Genomic DNA, 20,560 nt, shown 5'->3' with positions numbered 1-20,560 from the left:
CTGTTCTCGTCTTTACGTGTAGTATTATGCTTTTTGTTTTGTAAAGTTTATTCTGGATTAAATACTCTGTTTTCGCCAAGTCGCTTTTGGGTCCTCATTCACCTGCATGACAATATTATTGACTGTATGTTTGTTTTACTCCATGTGTAACTCTGTGTTGTTGTATGTGTCGAACTGCTTTGCTTTATCTTGGCCAGGTCACAGTTGTAAATGTGAACTTGTTCTCAACTTGTCTACCTTGTTAAATAAAGGTGAAATATATATATATATATATATATATATATATATATATATATATATATATATATATATATATATATATTTAAATTAAATATGGCGAGGGGCTGAAGCTCACAGAACCTGAATTGCTAGGGGCTGGCCTACGTGGAGGGAAAACAGTTGCTTTCAAACTAGGGATTCCGTTGCTATTTGAGGTAAAACAGTTATTATGCTCATAGATTATGCATGTATGAACCACACATTTACACATCCAGCCCAAAGTGTGTGGTGTAAAAAACACTTAGTAGTCGCTAAAAGTTCCGGAGCATGTGTTTAAAGCCTGACGTAGCTGCATGTGATACCAAAGAGGCTTACCATATTTCATTTATAGCAAGTCAGCATGTCATTGTACTCACTTCCCAGCTACACCATCAGGTCAATGAGTGTGACCGATTTGCTACAGTAAATAACTGTGAATTTTACAATAACCCACTTGCAGCTAGTTGAAAGAAAGTTATGAAACTTAAACATGAACTTTATGTGAACCAGCTGGAATGAAGCTACTGGAAAATGCTCAGTAAGCTCATAACAGGGAAGCATGTGATACTCAAAAGATTTACACAGATTGTAGCACTGACCTTGACAAAAGAGTTGCCCATGTTCTTCAACATTACAATAAATCCCTTAAACTGGTACAAGATTTCTACTGACGGTTGGCAGAAATACAACATATTTTAGACCTACATTTCAAATTGCAGTAATGTTTGTACCTTATATTGAATATATTGGGAAAAGACAAATGTACCACAATACTAGATTATCCTCGCAGTCACATGAACCCTAAAAAATACAGACCAGTATGATGTGAGTTCCTGTGTACCACTGAAGGTACCTTTGACCTTTTTGTACACCAGGGAGCAACATTGTACCGTAGCCGTACTCTTATTTTTGAGAGAATGTGGACATATCGTACCAGCCAAAAGTTTGGACACACCTACTCATTCAAGGGTTTTTATTATTTATTTTTACTATTTTCTACATTGTGGAATAATAGTGAGGGGATCAAAACCATGAAATAACACATAATGTAGTAACCAAAAAAGGGTTAAACAAATCATAATATATTTTATATTTGAGATTCTTCAAAGTAGCCACCCTTTGCCTTGATGACAGTTTTGCACACTCTTACATTTACATTACATTTAAGTCATTTAGCTGACGCTCTTATCCAGAGCGACTTACAAATTGGTGCATTCACCTTATGACATCCAGTGGAACAGTCACTTTACAATAGTGCATCTAAATCTTAAAGGAGGGGGGGGGGTGAGAGGGATTACTTATCCTATCCTAGGTATTCCTTAAAGAGGTGGGGTTTCAGGTGTCTCCGGAAGGTGGTGATTGACTTCGCTGTCCTGGCGTCGTGAGGGAGTTTGTTCCACCATTGGGGGGCCAGCGCAGCGAACAGTTTTGACTGGGCTGAGCGGGAGCTGTACTTCCTCAGTGGTAGGGAGGCGAGCAGGCCAGAGGTGGATGAACGCAGTGCCCTTGTTTGGGTGTAGGGCCTGATCAGAGCCTGGAGGTACTGAGGTGCCGTTCCCCTCACAGCTCCGTAGGCAAGCACCATGGTCTTGTAGCGGATGCGAGCTTCAACTGGAAGCCAGTGGAGAGAACGGAGGAGCGGGGTGACGTGAGAGAACTTGGGAAGGTTGAACACCAGACGGGCTGCGGCGTTCTGGATGAGTTGAAGGGGTTTAATGGCACAGGCAGGGAGCCCAGCCAACAGCGAGTTGCAGTAATCCAGACGGGAGATGACAAGTGCCTGGATTAGGACCTGCGCCGCTTCCTGTGTGAGGCAGGGTCGTACTCTGCGGATGTTGTAGAGCATGAACCTACAGGAACGGGCCACCGCCTTGATGTTGGTTGAGAACGACAGGGTGTTGTCCAGGATCACGCCAAGGTTCTTGGCGCTCTGGGAGGAGGACACAATGGAGTTGTCAACCGTGATGGCGAGATCATGGAACGGGCAGTCCTTCCCCGGGAGGAAGAGCAGCTCCATCTTGCCGAGGTTCAGCTTGAGGTGGTGATCCGTCATCCACACTGATATGTCTGCCAGACATGCAGAGATGCGATTCGCCACCTGGTCGTCAGAAGGGGGAAAGGAGAAGATTAATTGTGTGTCGTCTGCATAGCAATGATAGGAGAGACCATGTGAGGTTATGACAGAGCCAAGTGACTTGGTGTATAGCGAGAATAGGAGAGGGCCAAGAACAGAGCCCTGGGGGACACCAGTGGTGAGAGCGCGTGGTGAGGAGACAGATTCTCGCCACGCCACCTGGTAGGAGCGGCCTGTCAGGTAGGACGCAATCCAAGCGTGGGCCGCGCCGGAAATGCCCAACTCGGAGAGGGTGGAGAGGAGGATCTGATGGTTCACAGTATCGAAGGCAGCCGATAGATCTAGAAGGATGAGAGCAGAGGAGAGAGAGTTAGCTTTAGCAGTGCGGAGCGCCTCCGTGATACAGAGGAGAGCAGTCTCAGTTGAATGACTAGTCTTGAAACCTGACTGATTTGGATCAAGAAGGTCATTCAGAGAGAGATAGCGGGAGAGCTGGCCAAGGACGGCACGTTCAAGAGTTTTGGAGAGAAAAGAAAGAAGGGATACTGGTCTGTAATTGTTGACATCGGAGGGATCGAGTGTAGGTTTTTTCAGAAGGGGTGGAACTCTCGCTCTCTTGAAGACGGAAGGGACGTAGCCAGCGGTCAGGGATGAGTTGATGAGCGAGGTGAGGTAAGGGAGAAGGTCTCCGGAAATGGTCTGGAGAAGAGAGGAGGGGATAGGGTCAAGCGGGCAGGTTGTTGGGCGGCCGGCCGTCACAAGACGCGAGATTTCATCTGGAGAGAGAGGGGAGAAAGAGGTCAGAGCACAGGGTAGGGCAGTGTGAGCAGAACCAGCGGTGTCGTTTGACTTAGCAAACGAGGATCGGATGTCGTCGACCTTCTTTTCAAAATGGTTGACAAAGTCATCTGCAGAGAGGGAGGAGGGGGAGGGGGAGGAGGATTCAGGAGGGAGGAGAAGGTGGCAAAGAGCTTCCTAGGGTTAGAGGCAGATGCTTGGAATTTAGCGTGGTAGAAAGTGGCTTTAGCAGCAGAGACAGAGGAGGAAAATATAGAGAGGAGGGAGTGAAAGGATGCCAGGTCCGCAGGGAGGCGAGTTTTCCTCCATTTCCGCTCGGCTGCCCGGAGCCCTGTTCTGTGAGCTCGCAATGAGTCATCGAGCCACGGAGCGGGAGGGGAGGACCGAGCCGGCCTGGAGGATAGGGGACATAGAGAGTCAAAGGATGCAGAGAGGGAGGAGAGGAGGGTTGAGGAGGCAGAATCAGGAGATAGGTTGGAGAAGGTTTGAGCGGAGGGAAGAGATGATAGGATGGAAGAGGAGAGAGTAGCGGGGGAGAGAGAGCGAAGGTTGGGACGGCGCGATACCATCCGAGTAGGGGCAGTGTGGGAGGTGTTGGATGAGAGCGAGAGGGAAAAGGATACAAGGTAGTGGTCGGAGACTTGGAGGGGAGTTGCAATGAGGTTAGTGGAAGAACAGCATCTAGTAAAGATGAGGTCGAGCGTATTGCCTGCCTTGTGAGTAGGGGGGGAAGGTGAGAGGGTGAGGTCAAAAGAGGAGAGGAGTGGAAAGAAGGAGGCAGAGAGGAAAGAGTCAAAGGTAGACGTGGGGAGGTTAAAGTCGCCCAGAACTGTGAGAGGTGAGCCGTCCTCAGGAAAGGAGCTTATCAAGGCATCAAGCTCATTGATGAACTCTCCGAGGGAACCTGGAGGGCGATAAATGATAAGGATGTTAAGCTTGAAAGGGCTGGTAACTGTGACAGCATGGAATTCAAAGGAGGCGATAGACAGATGGGTAAGGGGAGAAAGAGAGAATGACCACTTGGGAGAGATGAGGATCCCGGTGCCACCACCCCGCTGACCAGAAGCTCTCGGGGTGTGCGAGAACACGTGAACACGTGGGCGGACGAAGAGAGAGCAGTAGGAGTAGCAGTGTTGTCTGTGGTGATCCATGTTTCCGTCAGTGCCAAGAAGTCGAGGGACTGGAGGGAGGCATAGGCTTCACCTGGCATAGGCTTCACCTGGAATGCTTTTCCAACATGTTTGAAGGAGTTCCTACATATGCTGAGCACTTGTTGGCTGCTTTTCCTTCACTCTGCGGTTCAACTTATCCCAAACCATCTCAATTGGGTTGACTAGTACTGTATGTTCTTGGTAAAAAAACATTATTTTTTTAAAAATGTATCTGGTGACCCTGCTGAGACATTAAAGCGATAATGTGGGATTTTGGCAACGAGGCCCTTTATCTACTTCCTCCGGGTCAGATGAACTTGTGGATATCCTTTTTATGTCTCTGTGTCTAGTATGAAAGAAGTTAAGAGTTAGTTTTGTAAGCTCATGCTAGCATTAGCACAATTACTAGATGTCTATGGGTATCTGCTAGTATCTGCTGACATTGGAGGAGTAGATAAAAGGCCTCCTTGCCAAAATCCCAAAGTATCCCTTTAATGCACTCCAGACCTAAATGTTGCAAGTTCAAATCCCCAGAGCATTTATGCACACTTAACGTCAAGTATCCCTGAGCACCGCTACTTAATCACACAATTATTGACTTGATTATGTGCACCTTTTAACAGTCCAGAAATGTATTCTTTCCAATAAATCTGTGGCAGACCTCTGTCATGGCCACAGACCTGGTGGTATAGCAAAAAAAATCAGAAAACACATAATTTTACATGTAGAAAATCATTAAAAAATGTGTTTCTGTAACATATCGCGTGACATTTCACATGTGAAATCATGTGTTTTTGGAACACTTCAGATGTGACATTTCACGTGAAAACGTGATCACATGACATTCATGTTTTTTCCCTAAAAGGCTCTGCATGGTCAGTCCCCCGCAGAAGTCAGAGCAAACATACTTTTTTGTGCTTCGCAGAGCAGAGCAGTGCTGTTGTGAAGGAACTTCCCAGGGAAATTAGTTTCTCTTTATGCAGGACTTCCAGCCCCCACCTACCATCAACCAATCATGTCAATGCGGAGCTATACGGAGCCTTCCGCATTGTTACAAAATGTGAAAGGTTTACAGCGATACGGTACGGAGCTTGATTTGGCCTCTGCATACCTCCTGAGGCTGCACAATTCTGTTACACCCTCAATACAAAGCCTCTGACCACATTTTCAGATCAAGCATAAACTGGCTGAGTGAGGAATGTTAGGACTTTTGGAAGATGTTCTCAAGACATTTGTTTTACCAGTCATCAGGACATCACATGAAGGTCCCAGATGGTCCCAAGCCATTATAAGTAAAGTAATGGTATGGTTGTTTTAAAATAAGTGGTACACTGTTCAGCTAAAATATGACCTAGTCTGAGAACTGAACTCACAATCTCTGGATTTCAGGTGCACTGTATTGTCTGCTGCACCACAAAGCCTGTGGCATATAGCAGAAGTGTGCCATCTGCAGTCTGAATTTCTGTTTTATATAGTTATAAATTAATCTGACTACTCTCATCATTGATTTAATTGACTTATTTCAGCAATTTGAGGGTTTTCTGTATAGTTGTCTGATGTTGGTGGGGCATATTATTATGTTTCAATGCTACTCCAGAATCACTATGATAAATGTAATAGTTTTTCTTGAGTATACCTTTAACAAAGTTGAGATTTACTTTGAAGTCAAAAGTGTAGGAACACAGGTTAAATCAGTTGTTGACACAGACGTGAAGGCGTAACAGAAAGATTGGAATGCACGTTAAATAATAATTACTGTATAAATAAACATACGCAATGTAGTCATGTGAGTCAAATATGTAAGTTTAAAAGCACTGTGTGCGTATCATAACAACTCATTTTTGCTGATTTCACATGTGAAATGTCATGTGGTTTTTCTGTAAGGGGAGAAAGAGAAAATGAGGTATCTAATCCTCCCCTTACAAAAAAAGGAGGATTAGATTAAAGCTTTTCTTGCTTATCCTCCCGCCTTTATTTATACATAACTAGTAGTTTCACCATCTACCTACTGGAGCCCACCTGCAGTTTACTGTGTAAATGCAGCAGTTAGAGGTGATGGATTGGGGATGTATTTATTTACACTGCTGTGTGTTGATTTATGGAGTCTCTGACTGCTTCCAGTCCTCGTGTAACTAGTTCTGGGACCCTGTTTACACCAACGTCAAGACCAGGAATACGGACATCAACCATGACATAATGGACACACACACACACACACACACACACACACACACACACACACACACACACACACACACACACACACACACACACACACACACACACACACACACACACACACACACACACACACACACACACACACACACACACACACCTGGGATAACTATAGTTGTATCTATGCTTTGTTGAAAGTAACCATTTTTCTGGGGGAACAAATACTCACTTTGGAGGTAGCTACAACTATTTGAAGAGAGATCCCCCAAAATCACTACTTTAATAACTATTTAAATACAGATCTCAGAGATAAACTACTCTTTAAAACTATTTGAATACAGATATGTGAATACAAATCTCAGGTAGTGACTACTTTTCTGAAACTATTGGATTGGATGCATTCAACTAATGGAACTGGAACTGCATGTTGACTATAGAATAGCATGAATAAACCACACACAATCTTCTATACTTATCCAATATATTTGGCGGTCATTTTTGATCTACACAATACATTTCTATCTGAGCAAATGCAAATTCTCCAGTGTTGAAAATGAACACAGAGTGTTAAATCAACACTGAACGTGTTGAGTCTGTGGACCCATACAGACACTGTAACAGTGTTAAATTAACACAGTGCTTCGTGTAAAGCATTATTCAAATATTTCCCAGAGTGCCTTGCCTTTTTGAGTAAATTGTAGAGTTTACCACTCATGACTGTATTTGTTAGTTACAGAGACATGTTTTTTGCATTCATCCATTTTTGGTCCTGTTGAGTTCATCAAGTGGAAAGGGAAAGGGGGATACCTAGTCAGTTGTGCAACTGAATGCATTCAACTGAAATGTGTCTTCCACATTTAACCCAACCCCTCTGAATCAGAGAGTTGCGGGGGGGCTGCCCTAATTGACATCCACATCTTTGGTGCCTGTGAGCTCCTAAGTTAATATATTATCATACAAAAAAACATTCAAATATATATATTTTTAATGATAACATATTTGCTTAGGATGTCACTTGGTGAAGTCCATAGGACCAATTTGATGAATGCAGACAAGACAGAAGCTTATTCTACACTAAATAAAACACATTATTTGAACAACAGTGCAGAAAGTGTGGTTTCACAATAAAAAAAATGAAATTATGTCTTGACCATCACCGATATCATGTCTGTCGCCTAATTAGCATCCCAGATTTAACGAGGCGGAAGATGAGTTCATAATTTCCTTTTAATGGGGGCTTAGGTGGTGAGCTGCAGTAACTGACATCGTGAAATGCCAACACCCCCTCAAACCTCCCTTCAACAGACAAAATGACAAGCTTACACGGAAGACTAGACACACACTCAAGAGTGATCGCAAGGAGACACCCAACTACACGCACACCCACCAACACACACACAATTAGCACCTGTTTCAAGAACTCCCTGTCTGTCAGATGGACAGTCCCTTGTCCTTCAACAACTCTTTCTATCTCTCTCATAAATTATAGTGGTAGTTGGCTGTTTAATTAGACTGTGAGTTAAAAAGGCAATGGATGGATAGAGTTCATCTTAATTATAAGTTTCCCTCTTTTTCCTCACTCATACCCTGCTGTCATACCTCCCTACCCAAGTGTCTCTGACCTGAGTTCCCCTGATGACAAGACTGTGTGTGATGTTTTCTCTGCATGTGACAAAGCATGAATTTACTCTCTCCTGCTTCTGTGGATAAAGCCTTTGACATCAGCCTCGTCACCAGATGACTTTACACTATCTTCCCCTGCAAAGACTGTTTCCAGCTGTGCAGACAGGGCTCAGTAACCTCAAAGTCAGAGCAACAAGCCTAGATCAGACCAGAGAAATGATCCCAGAGGACCAGACCATTATCATTCAACTGGGATATATACTGTACATGATACATGTACATCAGAGATAAGAGTAGTTTAGATTACTGTGTCGGTCCATCAAGCAGCAAGAGGACAGTGGACGCTCTTCATGTTCCAAACGTGGAAGTAAACCTTTTTACCGTGCTAGGGTAATAGTGATATAGTGATATATACTAAACAAAAATATAAATGCATCCTGCAACCATTTTCAAAGGTAATCAGTCAATGGAAATACATTCATTAGGCCCTAATCTATGGATTTCACATGACTGGGAATACAGATATGCATCTGTTGGTCACAGATACCTTAAAAAAAAGGTAGGGGAGTGGATAAGAAATCCAGTCTGTATCTGGTGCGACCACCATTTGCCTCATGCAGCACAACATATCTCCTTTGCATAGAGTTGATCAAGCTGTTTATTTTGGCCTGTGGAATGTTGTCCCCCTCCGCTTCAATGGCTGTGCGAAGTTTCTGGATATTGGCGGGAACTGGAACACACTGTCGCACACGACAATCTGGAGCATCCCAAACATTGGTGCCAGGTCCCAAACATGGGTGCCATGTCTGATGAGTATGCAGGCCATCGAAGAACTGGGACATTTTCAGCTTCTAGGAATTGTGTACAGATCCTTGCGACATGGGACCGTGCATTATCATTTTGAAACATGGGATGATGGCGGATGATGACTCTCTATGTCCCCTATCCTCCAGGCCGGCTCGGTCCTCCCCTCCCGCTCCGTAGCTCGACGACTCATTGCGAGCTCACAGAACAGGGCTCCGGGCAGCCGAGCGGAAATGGAGGAAAACTCGCCTCCCTGCGGACCTGGCATCCTTTCACTCCCTCCTCTCTACATTTTCCTCCTCTGTCTCTGCTGCTAAAGCCACTTTCTACCACTCTAAATTCCAAGCATCTGCCTCTAACCCTAAGAAGCTCTTTGCCACCTTCTCCTCCCTCCTGAATCCTCCTCCCCCTCCCCCCCTCCTCCCTCTCTGCAGATGACTTTGTCAACCATTTTGAAAAGAAGGTCGACGACATCCGATCCTCGTTTGCTAAGTCAAACGACACCGCTGGTTCTGCTCACACTGCCCTACCCTGTGCTCTGACCTCTTTCTCCCCTCTCTCTCCAGATGAAATCTCGCGTCTTGTGACGGCCGGCCGCCCAACAACCTGCCCGCTTGACCCTATCCCCTCCTCTCTTCTCCAGACCATTTCCGGAGACCTTCTCCCTTACCTCACCTCGCTCATCAACTCATCCCTGACCACTGGCTACATCCCTTCCGTCTTCAAGAGAGCGAGAGTTGCACCCCTTCTGAAAAAACCTACACTCGATCCCTCCGATGTCAATAACTACAGACCAGTATCCCTTCTTTCTTTTCTCTCCAAAACTCTTGAACGTGCCGTCCTTGGCCAGCTCTCCTGCTATCTCTCTCAGAATGACCTTCTTGATCCAAATCACTCAGGTTTCAAGACTAGTCATTCAACTGAGACTGCTCTTCTCTGTATCACGGAGGCGCTCCGCACTGCTAAAGCTAACTCTCTCTCCTCTGCTCTCATCCTTCTAGACCTATCGGCTGCCTTCGATACTGTGAACCATCAGATCCTCCTCTCCACCCTCTCCGAGTTGGGCATCTCCGGCGCGGCCCACGCTTGGATTGCGTCCTACCTGACAGGTCGCTCCTACCAGGTGGCGTGGCGAGAATCTGTCTCCTCACCACGCGCTCTCACCACTGGTGTCCCCCAGGGCTCTGTTCTAGGCCCTCTCCTATTCTCGCTATACACCAAGTCACTTGGCTCTGTCATAACCTCACATGGTCTCTCCTATCATTGCTATGCAGATGACACACAATTAATCTTCTCCTTTCCCCCTTCTGATGACCAGGTGGCGAATCGCATCTCTGCATGTCTGGCAGAAATATCAGTGTGGATGACGGATCACCACCTCAAGCTGTACCTCGGCAGGACGGAGCTGCTCTTCCTCCCGGGGAAGGACTGCCCATTCCATGATCTCGCCATCACGGTTGACAACTCCATTGTGTCCTCCTCCCAGAGCGCTAAGAACCTTGGCGTGATCCTGGACAACACCCTGTCGTTCTCAACTAACATCAAGGCGGTGGCCCGTTCCTGTAGGTTCATGCTCTACAACATCCGCAGAGTACGACCCTGCCTCACACAGGAAGCGGCGCAGGTCCTAATCCAGGCACTTGTCATCTCCCGTCTGGATTACTGCAACTCGCTGTTGGCTGGGCTCCCTGCCTGTGCCCTTAAACCCCTACAACTCATCCAGAACGCCGCAGCCCGTCTGGTGTTCAACCTTCTCAAGTTCTCTCACGTCAGCCCGCTCCTCCGCTCTCTCCACTGGCTTCCAGTTGAAGCTCGCATCCGCTACAAGACCATGGTGCTTGCCTACGGAGCTGTGAGGGGAACGGCACCTCAGTACCTCCAGGCTCTGATCAGGCCCTACACCCAAACAAGGGCACTGCGTTCATCCACCTCTGGCCTGCTCGCCTCCCTACCACTGAGGAAGTACAGTTCCCGCTCAGCCCAGTCAAAACTGTTCGCTGCTCTGGCCCCCCCAATGGTGGAACAAAATCCCTCACGACGCCAGGACAGCGGAGTCAATCACCACCTTCCGGAGACACCTGAAACCCCACCTCTTTAAGGAATACCTTGGATAGGATAAAGTAATCCTTCTCACCCCCCCCCCCCCTTAAAAGATTTAGATGCACTATTGTAAAGTGGCTGTTCCACTGGATGTCATAAGGTGAATGCACCAATTTGTAAGTCGCTCTGGATAAGAGCGTCTGCTAAATTACTTAAATGTAAATGTAAATGTAATGGATGAATGGCACGACAATGGGCCTCAGGATTTCAATGCTGTATCTCTGTGCATTCAAATTGCTATTGATCAAATGTAAACTTTACATGTTGCGTTTATATTTTTGTTCAGTGGCTATAATCAGAGTTAGTTACATATACTGAACTGTCGATGAAGATCATAAAAAAATGTCTGATACAAGGTGTGGGAAGAGATAGTTTCATTTTTCACCCCATCAGACCTCATGTTCATCATGTAGAGTTGAAGTTGGAAGTTTACATATACCTTAGCAAAAAACATTCAAACTCAGTTTTTCACAATTCCTGACATTTAATCCTAGTAAAAAAGTCCCTGTCTTAGGTCAGTTAGGATCACCACTTTATTTTAAGACTGTGAAATGTCAGAATAATGCTAGAGATAATTATTCATTTCAGATTTTATTTCTTTCATCACATTCCCAGTGGGTCAGAAATTTACGTAGACTCAATTAGTATTTGGTAGCATTGCCTTAAATTGTTTAACTTGGGTCAAACAATTCGGGTAGCTTTCCACAACCTTCCCACAATAAGTTGGGTGAATTTTGGCCCATTCCTCCTGACAGAGCTGATGTAACGGAGTCAAGTTTGTAGGCCTCCTTGCTCGCACACGCTTTTTCAGTTCTGCCCACAAATTTTCTATGGGATTGAGGTCAGGGCTTTGTAATGGACACTCCAATACCTTGACTTTGTTATCCTTAAGCTATTTTGCCACAACTTTGGAAGTATGCTTGGGTTCACTGTCCATTTGGAAGACCCATTTGAGACCAAGGTTTAACTTCCTGACTGATGTCTTGAGCTGTTGCTTCAATATATCCACATCATTTTCCTGCCTCATGATGCCATCTATTTTGTAAAGTGCACCAGTCCCTCCTGCAGCAAAGCACCCCCACAACATGATGCTGCCACCCCCGTGCTTCACGGTTGGGATGGTGTTCTTCGGGCTTGCAAGCCTCCCCCTTTTTCCTCCAAACATAACGATAGCCATTATGGCCAAACAGTTCTATTTTTGTTTCATCAGGACAGAGGACATTTCTCCAAAAAGTACGATCTTTGTCCCCATGTGCATTTGCAAACCGTAGTCTGGCTTTTATTTATGGTGGTTTTGGAGCAGTGGCTTCTTCCTTACTGAGCCACATTTCAGGTTATGTCAATATAAGACTCGTTTTTACTGTGGATATAGATACTTTTGTACCTGTTTCCTCCAGCATCTTCACAAGGTCATTTGCTGTTGTTCTGGGATTGATTTGCACTTTTCGCACCAAAGTACGTTCATCTCTAGGAGACAGAACGCCTCTCCTTCCTGAGCGGTATGACGGCTGCATGGTCCCTTGGTGTTTATACTTGCGTACTATTGTTTGCACAGATGAACGTGGTACCTTAAGGTGTTTGGAAATTGCTCCCAAGGATGAACCAGACTTGTGGAGGTCTACAATTTTTTTTCTGAGGTCTTGGCTGATTTCTTTTGATTTCCCCATGATGTTAAGCAAAGAGGCACTGAGTTTGAAGGTTGGCCTTGAAATACATCCACAGGTACACCTCCAATTGACTCAAATGATGTCAATTAGCCTATCAGAAGCTTCTAAAGCCATTACATCATTTTCTGGAATTTTCCAAACTGTTTAAAGGCACAGTCAACTTCTGACCCACTGGAATTGTGATACAGTGAATTATAAATGAAATTATCTGTCTGTAAACAATTGTTGGAAACATTACTTGTGTCATGCACAAAGTAGATGTCCTAACCGACTTGACAAAACTATAGTTTGTTATTAACAAGACATTTTTGGAGTGGTTGAAAAAAAGTTTTAATGACTCCAACCTAAGTGTATGTAAACTTCTGACTTCAACAGTAAATTAAAATAAATCCACGTGGTTACTGTAACTTAAATTGCATTTGAGTTTCCATGCAAAATTTACTCAAGAGTCACACATCTCAAGTTTGGATTCAGACGATAATTTTTTTTTATTTTCATAGGATCTCGTAAGAAATACTGGAGTATATGGTTTTATTATAGTATCTCACACAGGCAGTATGAGGTTGAGTTATTGGACAGACAGCAGACGTGTTCCCATGGCAGCAGACGTCTGAGGGTCACATGATCCGTCACTCATCAGACAGGTGAGAGAGGAGAGAACCCAACCAGCTATAGAGGGCAACGTGAGATATGAGTTACTGTAGATCTATGCTCTCACTCTCCCTCCCCACTCTCAGTCTCCGGTCTCTCGCCTGGGTGTATCCGTTACGGAAACGGTTTATCGTTTCAGAACCAAATGGAAGCTAACAGAGCAAATCAGAGTTTCCAGTTGGATAGATTCAGGTAAAGTATTCAGATCCCCTTACAGCCTTCTTCTAAAATGGATGAAATTATAATTTTTTCAACAACTTTATTGGAGTCCACCTGTGGAAAATTAAATTGATTGGACTTGATTTGGAAAGGCACACACACACCTGTCTATATAAGATCCCACAGTTGCCAACGCATGTCAGAGCAAAAACCAAGCCATGAGGCATTGTCCGTAATGCTCTGAGACAGGATTGTGTCGAAGTACAGAACTGGGGAAGGGTATCAAAAAATGTCTGCAGCATTAAAAGTCTCCAAAAACACAGTGGCCTCCATAATTTCTTAAATGGAAGAAGTTTGGAAACACCCAGACTCTTCCTAGAGCTGGCCACCTGGCCAAAATGAGCAATCGGGGGGAAAGGGCCTTGTTCAGGGAGGTGACCAAGAACCCGAAGGTCACTCTGACAGAGCTCTAGAGTTCCTCTGTGGAGATGGGAGAACCTTCCAGAAGGACAATCATCTCGGCAGCACTCTACCAATCAGGCCTTTATGGCAGAGTGGCTTAACGGAAGCCACTCCTCAGTAAAAGGCACATGACAGTCCGCTTGGAGTTTGCCAACAGACACCTAAAGTACTGAATGTCCATGAGTGGCACAGCCAGAGCCCGGAGTTGAACCCGATCGAACATCTCTGGAGAGACCTGAAAATAGCTGTGCAGAGACACTCCCCATCCAACATGACAGAGCTTGAGAGGATCTGCAGAGAAGAATGGGGGAAACTCCTCAAATACAGGTGTGCCAAGCTTGTAGTGTCATACCCAAAAAGATTCAAGGCTGTAATCATTGCCAAAGGTGCTTCAACATGGTACTGAGTAAAGGGTCTGAATACTTATGTAAATGTTATTTTCCGGGAGGGTTCTGGGATGCGTTGGTAAACATTTTGAAAAACCTGTTTTGACAACCTGCTTTGTCATTGTGGGATTTTGTGTGTAGATGGATGAGGGGGAAAAACAATTGAATCCATTTTAGAATAAGGCTGTAAAGTAACAAGATGTGGAAAAAGTCAAGGGGTCTGAATAATCGCCGAATGCACTGTAGGTCCCTCCCCGTTTAGTTTGTTTCCGTTTAAGAAACGTTTTGCTACAGAATTGGCGGATGAATTCCCTTCTGCTCTCCCTCCTTCTTTCTCTCTTACTCTCTCTCCCCACCTGCTCTGCCTTTCACCTCTCTCTCTCAGGCAACTTGTTCATTTGGACTGTATTATTCCTGTCATTGTGCCATCAGAGCAGCATGGAATAGACTGACACTCTTTGAGCCTGAAGATGACACATTGGCAAATTGCCTTCTACTCTCCTTTATTCTATCTCAGAAATATTCACCCACTCTCCCATCTCCAAATTCTCTCCACCTCTCCTTCTAAAGACACACCTGATTTAAAGCGTAGTATTATCATTACAAACATATTTCCTGTTTCAACATACACACATTCACATGGTCCAACGGTGTGTTTCTAGGTTCTGCACCGAATGTAATAACTGTGATTCTAGTCTTTTCAAAGGAGCAGACCTCTTGATGTTCTGAATCAGAATCACAATCGAAAGGCCTTCCAGCCATTATACAGGATTGTTTTTGTCAGAACACTTTTTTTACCCATTGTATTGGCCCTGGTGGATTAGAGTTCTGTGAGATTTCATGTCAATGAGTTGATTTCACATGATCTTGGAGAGATAGGCTTTATTAAGTTTGATTAATTCTGGATGGTAACCTTTTTGAATTTCTACAGATGGTCTTTTCCAAGTGGACTTAAGTGGAATCCGGAAAAAAGAAGTATATATTTTGTCGGGGAGCAAACTCAATTTACTTTAAAACAAAACTGTCTAGAAATAATAATGGACCTACAGTTTCTTGACTGTGTCCAGGTTGCTAATAATCATCGGAATGAAAGCAAGACAGTCTGGGAGCATCGGAAATTCCCAAACCGTTGGATAGAGGACTATTTTTTGCCTCTTCTGACGGTGAGGAAATATAACACATTTTCAGTGAGGACCTCGTTGAAGACCCAACGCGGCCCCCGGGTGCAAAATAAGTTTGACACCCCTGATCTAGACCTACAGAGGCAGAGAGCGAGAGGAGGAGGGGGAGAAAGGGAGATGGAGAAATAGAGTAAAGAGAAACATGTTAGAAATACACTATTCACCTCTGACATAAGGCAGCACTGGAAGTACTAAACCAGATAAAGTCAGAAAAATAACCTGTTCAGAATTCTTTATGCCGGTTGGGTCCACATAACTTAAATCCTTTAGCGGTCTTTGGAGATATTCTTTGTGTCTGTCATTGATGAAAGACTTGGTGTATACACTGTGTGGTCATGAAGGTCCCTAGCTTATCATGTCTCTAGCTCACCATGTCTATTCTTCTCTCCTTCTCCCTCTTTATCTTTCACTGGTTCTCTCTCTCTCTCTCTCTCTCTCTCTCTCTCTCTCTCTCTCTCTCTCTCTCTCTCTCTCTCTCTCTCTCTCTCTCTCTCTCTCAGGAAATACAAATGCAGCTTTGGTCAGGGGGAAGGCAAACAAGCCTGAAGGTGTCAGCAAGTTTGAGGAGAAAAGCTCTTTCATTTGTCTCCAGTTCCCAAATTGATGCCCCTGCCAATATCTGCATGGACATATACAGCCTCCCACTTTGGAACTTAACCGAACGTGTCCTCTATCTTAGGGTGTTCAGACAAGCGTGTGCACTTCTCTGCCTGAGCTGTAAAATACTGCAGTGTCAAGTGTTTTTGGGTTTCTGAAAAGTAGGAGTGAAAATATGTTACTTTTCAGCAGTCTTCTTGTCACTGGGGTTATTGGTCGTTCTGCGAACAGCACTGAAGGGTAATTCACTGTGGCTGCTCTGCAAGGCCTTAAACCAGCATCATTAGGCTCTCTCTGCTTCTCTGGCTGCAGATCAGAAAGACTAATTTAGGCTAAATCCTGCAGGGTGGGATGGAGACAACTCAGGCAGACTGATTAGAGATAAGGGAATGTACTACACTATATTGGCTGCAGGTGACACATCATCATTATAAGATCCTAATCTGCAAACATGGACCGCCTCCATTTTATCCCCCCTACCCGATTCCCTCTATCTTCCCTCCATCCATTTCGACATTCAGATGGGCAGACCGAAATATCTTACCACAGAGGTGCATGCTGAGACAGCTGGATGTCTAATGACTTTCTACCTCAGAAAGATGAAAGAGGGAGATAGAGAGAGAGGAAAAGGAAGGAAGGGATAAGGACGAAAGACATGCAAAGGAAAGAAGAGAAGGAGAAAGGCAGAGCGATGGAGAGGGAAGAAGAGAAAGAGACACACATAGTCAGTCCGTGACCATGGTGATGACAATGAGTCACTGAGTCCAAATAAACAGGCTTTATGTAAGGTTCTCCTTCACCTGGAGGAGAGGAGTGAGGGAGACTGTGACTCCCCCATGGCGAGAGAGAAATAGAGGATAAAATGGAGAAACAGTGTAACTGCCACGTCTGACTGTGGATGCAAAAGTGACATTCCCTATCTCCAGGTTATTATGCAGGCAGAGTATTTGTGTTGGCCTGGTGAGGGGATCTGTCGCATACTATCAGATTCTGCTGCCTGGTCTTTATTCGGCACGTCACTGTGTAAACTTTTAATTTGGAGGTTGTATTAAGTTTTGTCTTTGTGGGGGATGTAGTTACAGTGTCTCAAGAGTAATATGTTATTATAAAAAAGCCTTCTACATTCTGTGAAAGGCTGCCTTGCGCTGTGAGTGTTAACCTCAGTGTGTATGTGTCTTAAAGTAGCTTAAGTCTGTGTTTTAGAGGGTTTGGTTCCACGCATCTGAGGCTTTCAATTTGATGTTTTGGTCACCTCATAAGAAGCTTTTTAGAGGATATTATTTCCCAACAACTCTGTAAAAATGTCACAATGCCACTGCAAATTTGTTTTACAACCAACTCCGATTTCATAAAAACAAACCTGTGTTAAAAGTCTCACATACTGTATATTGTGTAACTGGTATTCCCATTACAAGACAGCCTTGTGTAATCTGTGTTTAATTCCCCTGCAAAAATATATATATATATTTTTTCTTCTCCGGAGTTCATTGTTTTCTCTGTGTTCCCCCATACAGACTACTGGTGGCCCCTGCCCTCTGAGCTGTGCCCTGTCTGGATCTATCTGGATGTGCTGTTCTCCACAGCCTCCATTATGCACCTGTGTGCTATCTCTCTGGACCGCTACATCGCCATCAGAAACCCCCTCCACCACAGCCGCTTCAACTCCCGAACCAAGGCCCGCCTCAAGATCATGGCTGTCTGGACCATCTCTGTGGGTAAGAAACAGGAAGAAAAGCCTGTACAAGTACACTACCATTCAAAAGTATGGGGTCACTTAGAAATGTCCTTGTTTTTTGAAAGAAAAACACATTTTATGTCAATTAAAATAACATCGAATTGATCAGAAATACAGTGTAGACATTGTTCATGTTGTAAATGACTATTGTCGCTGGAAACAGCTATTTTTAATGGAATATCTACATAGGCGTACAGATACCCATTATCAGCAACCATCACTCCTGTGTTCCAATGGCAGGTTGTGTTCGCTAATCCAAGTTTATAAATTTATAAAGGCTAATTGATCATTAGAAAACCCTTTTGCAATTGTTAGCACAGCTAAAAACTTTTTCTGATCAAAGAAGCAATGAAACGGACCTTCTTTGGACTAGTTGAGTGTCTGGAGCATCAGCATTTGTGGGTTCGATTACAGGCTCAAAATGGCAAGAAAGAAATAACTTACTTCTGAAACTCGTCAGTCTATTCTTGTTCTGAGAAATGAAGGCTATTCCATGCGAGAAATTGCCAAGAAACTGAAGATCTCGTACAACGCTGTGTACTACTCCCTTCACAGAACTGCGCAAACTGTCTCTAACCAGAATAGAAAGAGGAGTGGGAGGCCCCGGTGCACAACTGAGCAAGAGGACAAGTACATTAGAGTGTCTAGTTTGAGAAACAGACGCCTCACAAGTCTTCATTCAACTGGCAGCCTGTAATCGAACCCACAAATGCTGATGCTCCAGACACTCAACTAGTCCAAAGAAGGCCAGTTTTATTGCGTCTTTAATTAGTACAACAGTGTTCAGCTGTGCTAACATAACTGCAAAAGGGTTTTGTAATGATAAATTAGCCTTTTAAAATTATAAACTTGGATTAGTTAACATAATGTGCCATTGGAATACAGGAGTGATGGTTGCTGATTATGGGCCTCTGTACACCTATGTAGATATTCCATAAAAAATCTGCTGTTTCAAGCTACAATAGTAGCTTGTCTACAACATTAACAATGTTGACACTGTATTTCTGATCAATTTGATGTTATTTTAATGGACCAAAAAAATTGCTTTTCTTTTAAAAACAATGCTATTTCTAAGTGACCCCAAAATTTTGAATGGTAGTGTGTATGCTGCTCCCTTGAGAGAGACAGACAGAGACCATGTGTCTGTATTTGTTCATATAAAAAAGTGTGGTCGTTGGGGGAGGGGCATATTTAGAACCAAGTCTTTGTAAAACTCCCCACATTTGAACATTTTACTGTTGGATATGGGCAAGGCAACAGGCGCCGTGGGGTGAGAGCAAAGGAGGGATGGAGGCTGTGAATGAGGGAATGAAAGGAGAATGACTCATAAGTAACTGTAATTTGAGTTTCAAGGTCTATATTATTTAGTGTAAAAGCCAAGGCGACTGAACAATCAGGACTTTATAATGGCCTAGTTGATATCCAGCTGATCAAGTCAATGGCCTAGCATGAAAAGGAAATGATTGAGCCACTAATGCATCAAGCCGTCAGACTTAGCTCCATACAGAACGAACATGTGTCATGTACAGTGGCAAGAACAAGTATATGAACCCTTTGGAATTACCTGGATTTCTGCATAAATTTGACATAGAATTTGATCTGATCTTCATCTAAGTCACAACAATAGACAAACACAGTGTGCTTAAACTAATAACACACAAATTATTGTATTTCTCTTGTCTATATTGAATACATAATTTAAACATGCACAGTGTAGGTTGGAAAAAGTGTGTAAACCCCTAGGCTAATGACTTCTCCAAAAGATAATTGCAGTCAGGAGTCAGCTAACCTGGAGTCCAGTCAATGAGACGAGATTGAAGATGTCATGGAGGTGAAAGAGGACCCAAAAGCGACTTGGCGAAAACAGAGTCTTTAATCCAGTAAAGTAAATACAAACAAAAAAACACAACTTTCACTCGATATGACGAGGACAAACTGGAGACTCGAACTTGAACAGCAGGTGAACAGCAGGTTGCCTCGGGAAGGCACTTGAACCAGACAGACTCAGACACCTGCTCACCACGCAGCATCTGAGGAAAACACGACACGACAGGGCGATACACAAACACAGCACGGTGAATACTAAACAAGGAACCGACAGGACAGGAACGGAACACAAAGGAAGAAATAGGGACTCTAATCAGGGGAAAGGATCGGGAACAGGTGTGGGAAGACTAAATGATTGATTAGGGGAATAGGAACAGCTGGGAGCAGGAACGGAACGATAGAGAGAAGAGAGAGCGAGAGAGTGAGAGTGGGAGGGGGAGAGAGAGGGATAGAAAGAGGGAAAGAACCTAATAAGACCAGCAGAGGGAAACGAATAGAATGGGAAGCACAGGGACAAGACAAGATAATAAATGACAAAACATGACAGTACCCCCCACTCACCGAGCGCCTCCTGGCGCACTCGAGGAGGAATCCTGGCGGCAACGGAGGAAATCATCAATGAGTGAACGGTCCAGCACGTCCCGAGACGGAACCCAACTCCTCTCCTCAGGACCGTAACCCTCCCAATCCACTAAGTATTGGTGACCCCGTCCCCGAGAACGCATGTCCATGATCTTATGTACCTTGTAAATAGGTGCGCTCTCGACAAGGACGGGAGGGGGGAGGGAAGACGAACGGGGGTGCGAAGAAAGGGCTTGACACAGGAGACATGGAAGACAGGATGGACGCGACGAAGATGTCGCGGAAGAAGCAGTCGCACAGCGACAGGATTGACGACCTGGGAGACAC

General features: G+C 44.4%; 1 protein-coding gene across 1 annotated transcript in view; it reads left to right on the top strand.

The window, feature by feature from the left end:
- LOC124027752 (5-hydroxytryptamine receptor 2A-like) overlaps positions 1 to 20,560 on the top strand; it is a 51,251-nt gene that overhangs the window by 19,993 nt on the left and 10,698 nt on the right. Inside the window, exon 2 of the mRNA XM_046340093.1 lies at positions 17,604 to 17,804. Within this exon, the coding sequence (XP_046196049.1) occupies positions 17,604 to 17,804 (201 nt within the window). The remainder of the gene's footprint in view (positions 1 to 17,603; positions 17,805 to 20,560) is intronic.

The sequence above is a fragment of the Oncorhynchus gorbuscha genome, linkage group LG01, assembly GCF_021184085.1.
Source record: "Oncorhynchus gorbuscha isolate QuinsamMale2020 ecotype Even-year linkage group LG01, OgorEven_v1.0, whole genome shotgun sequence".
Classification (NCBI taxonomy): domain Eukaryota; kingdom Metazoa; phylum Chordata; class Actinopteri; order Salmoniformes; family Salmonidae; genus Oncorhynchus; species Oncorhynchus gorbuscha.
Note: the sequence above shows the minus strand (reverse complement) of the source record. Positions and strands in the feature narration are given on the sequence as shown.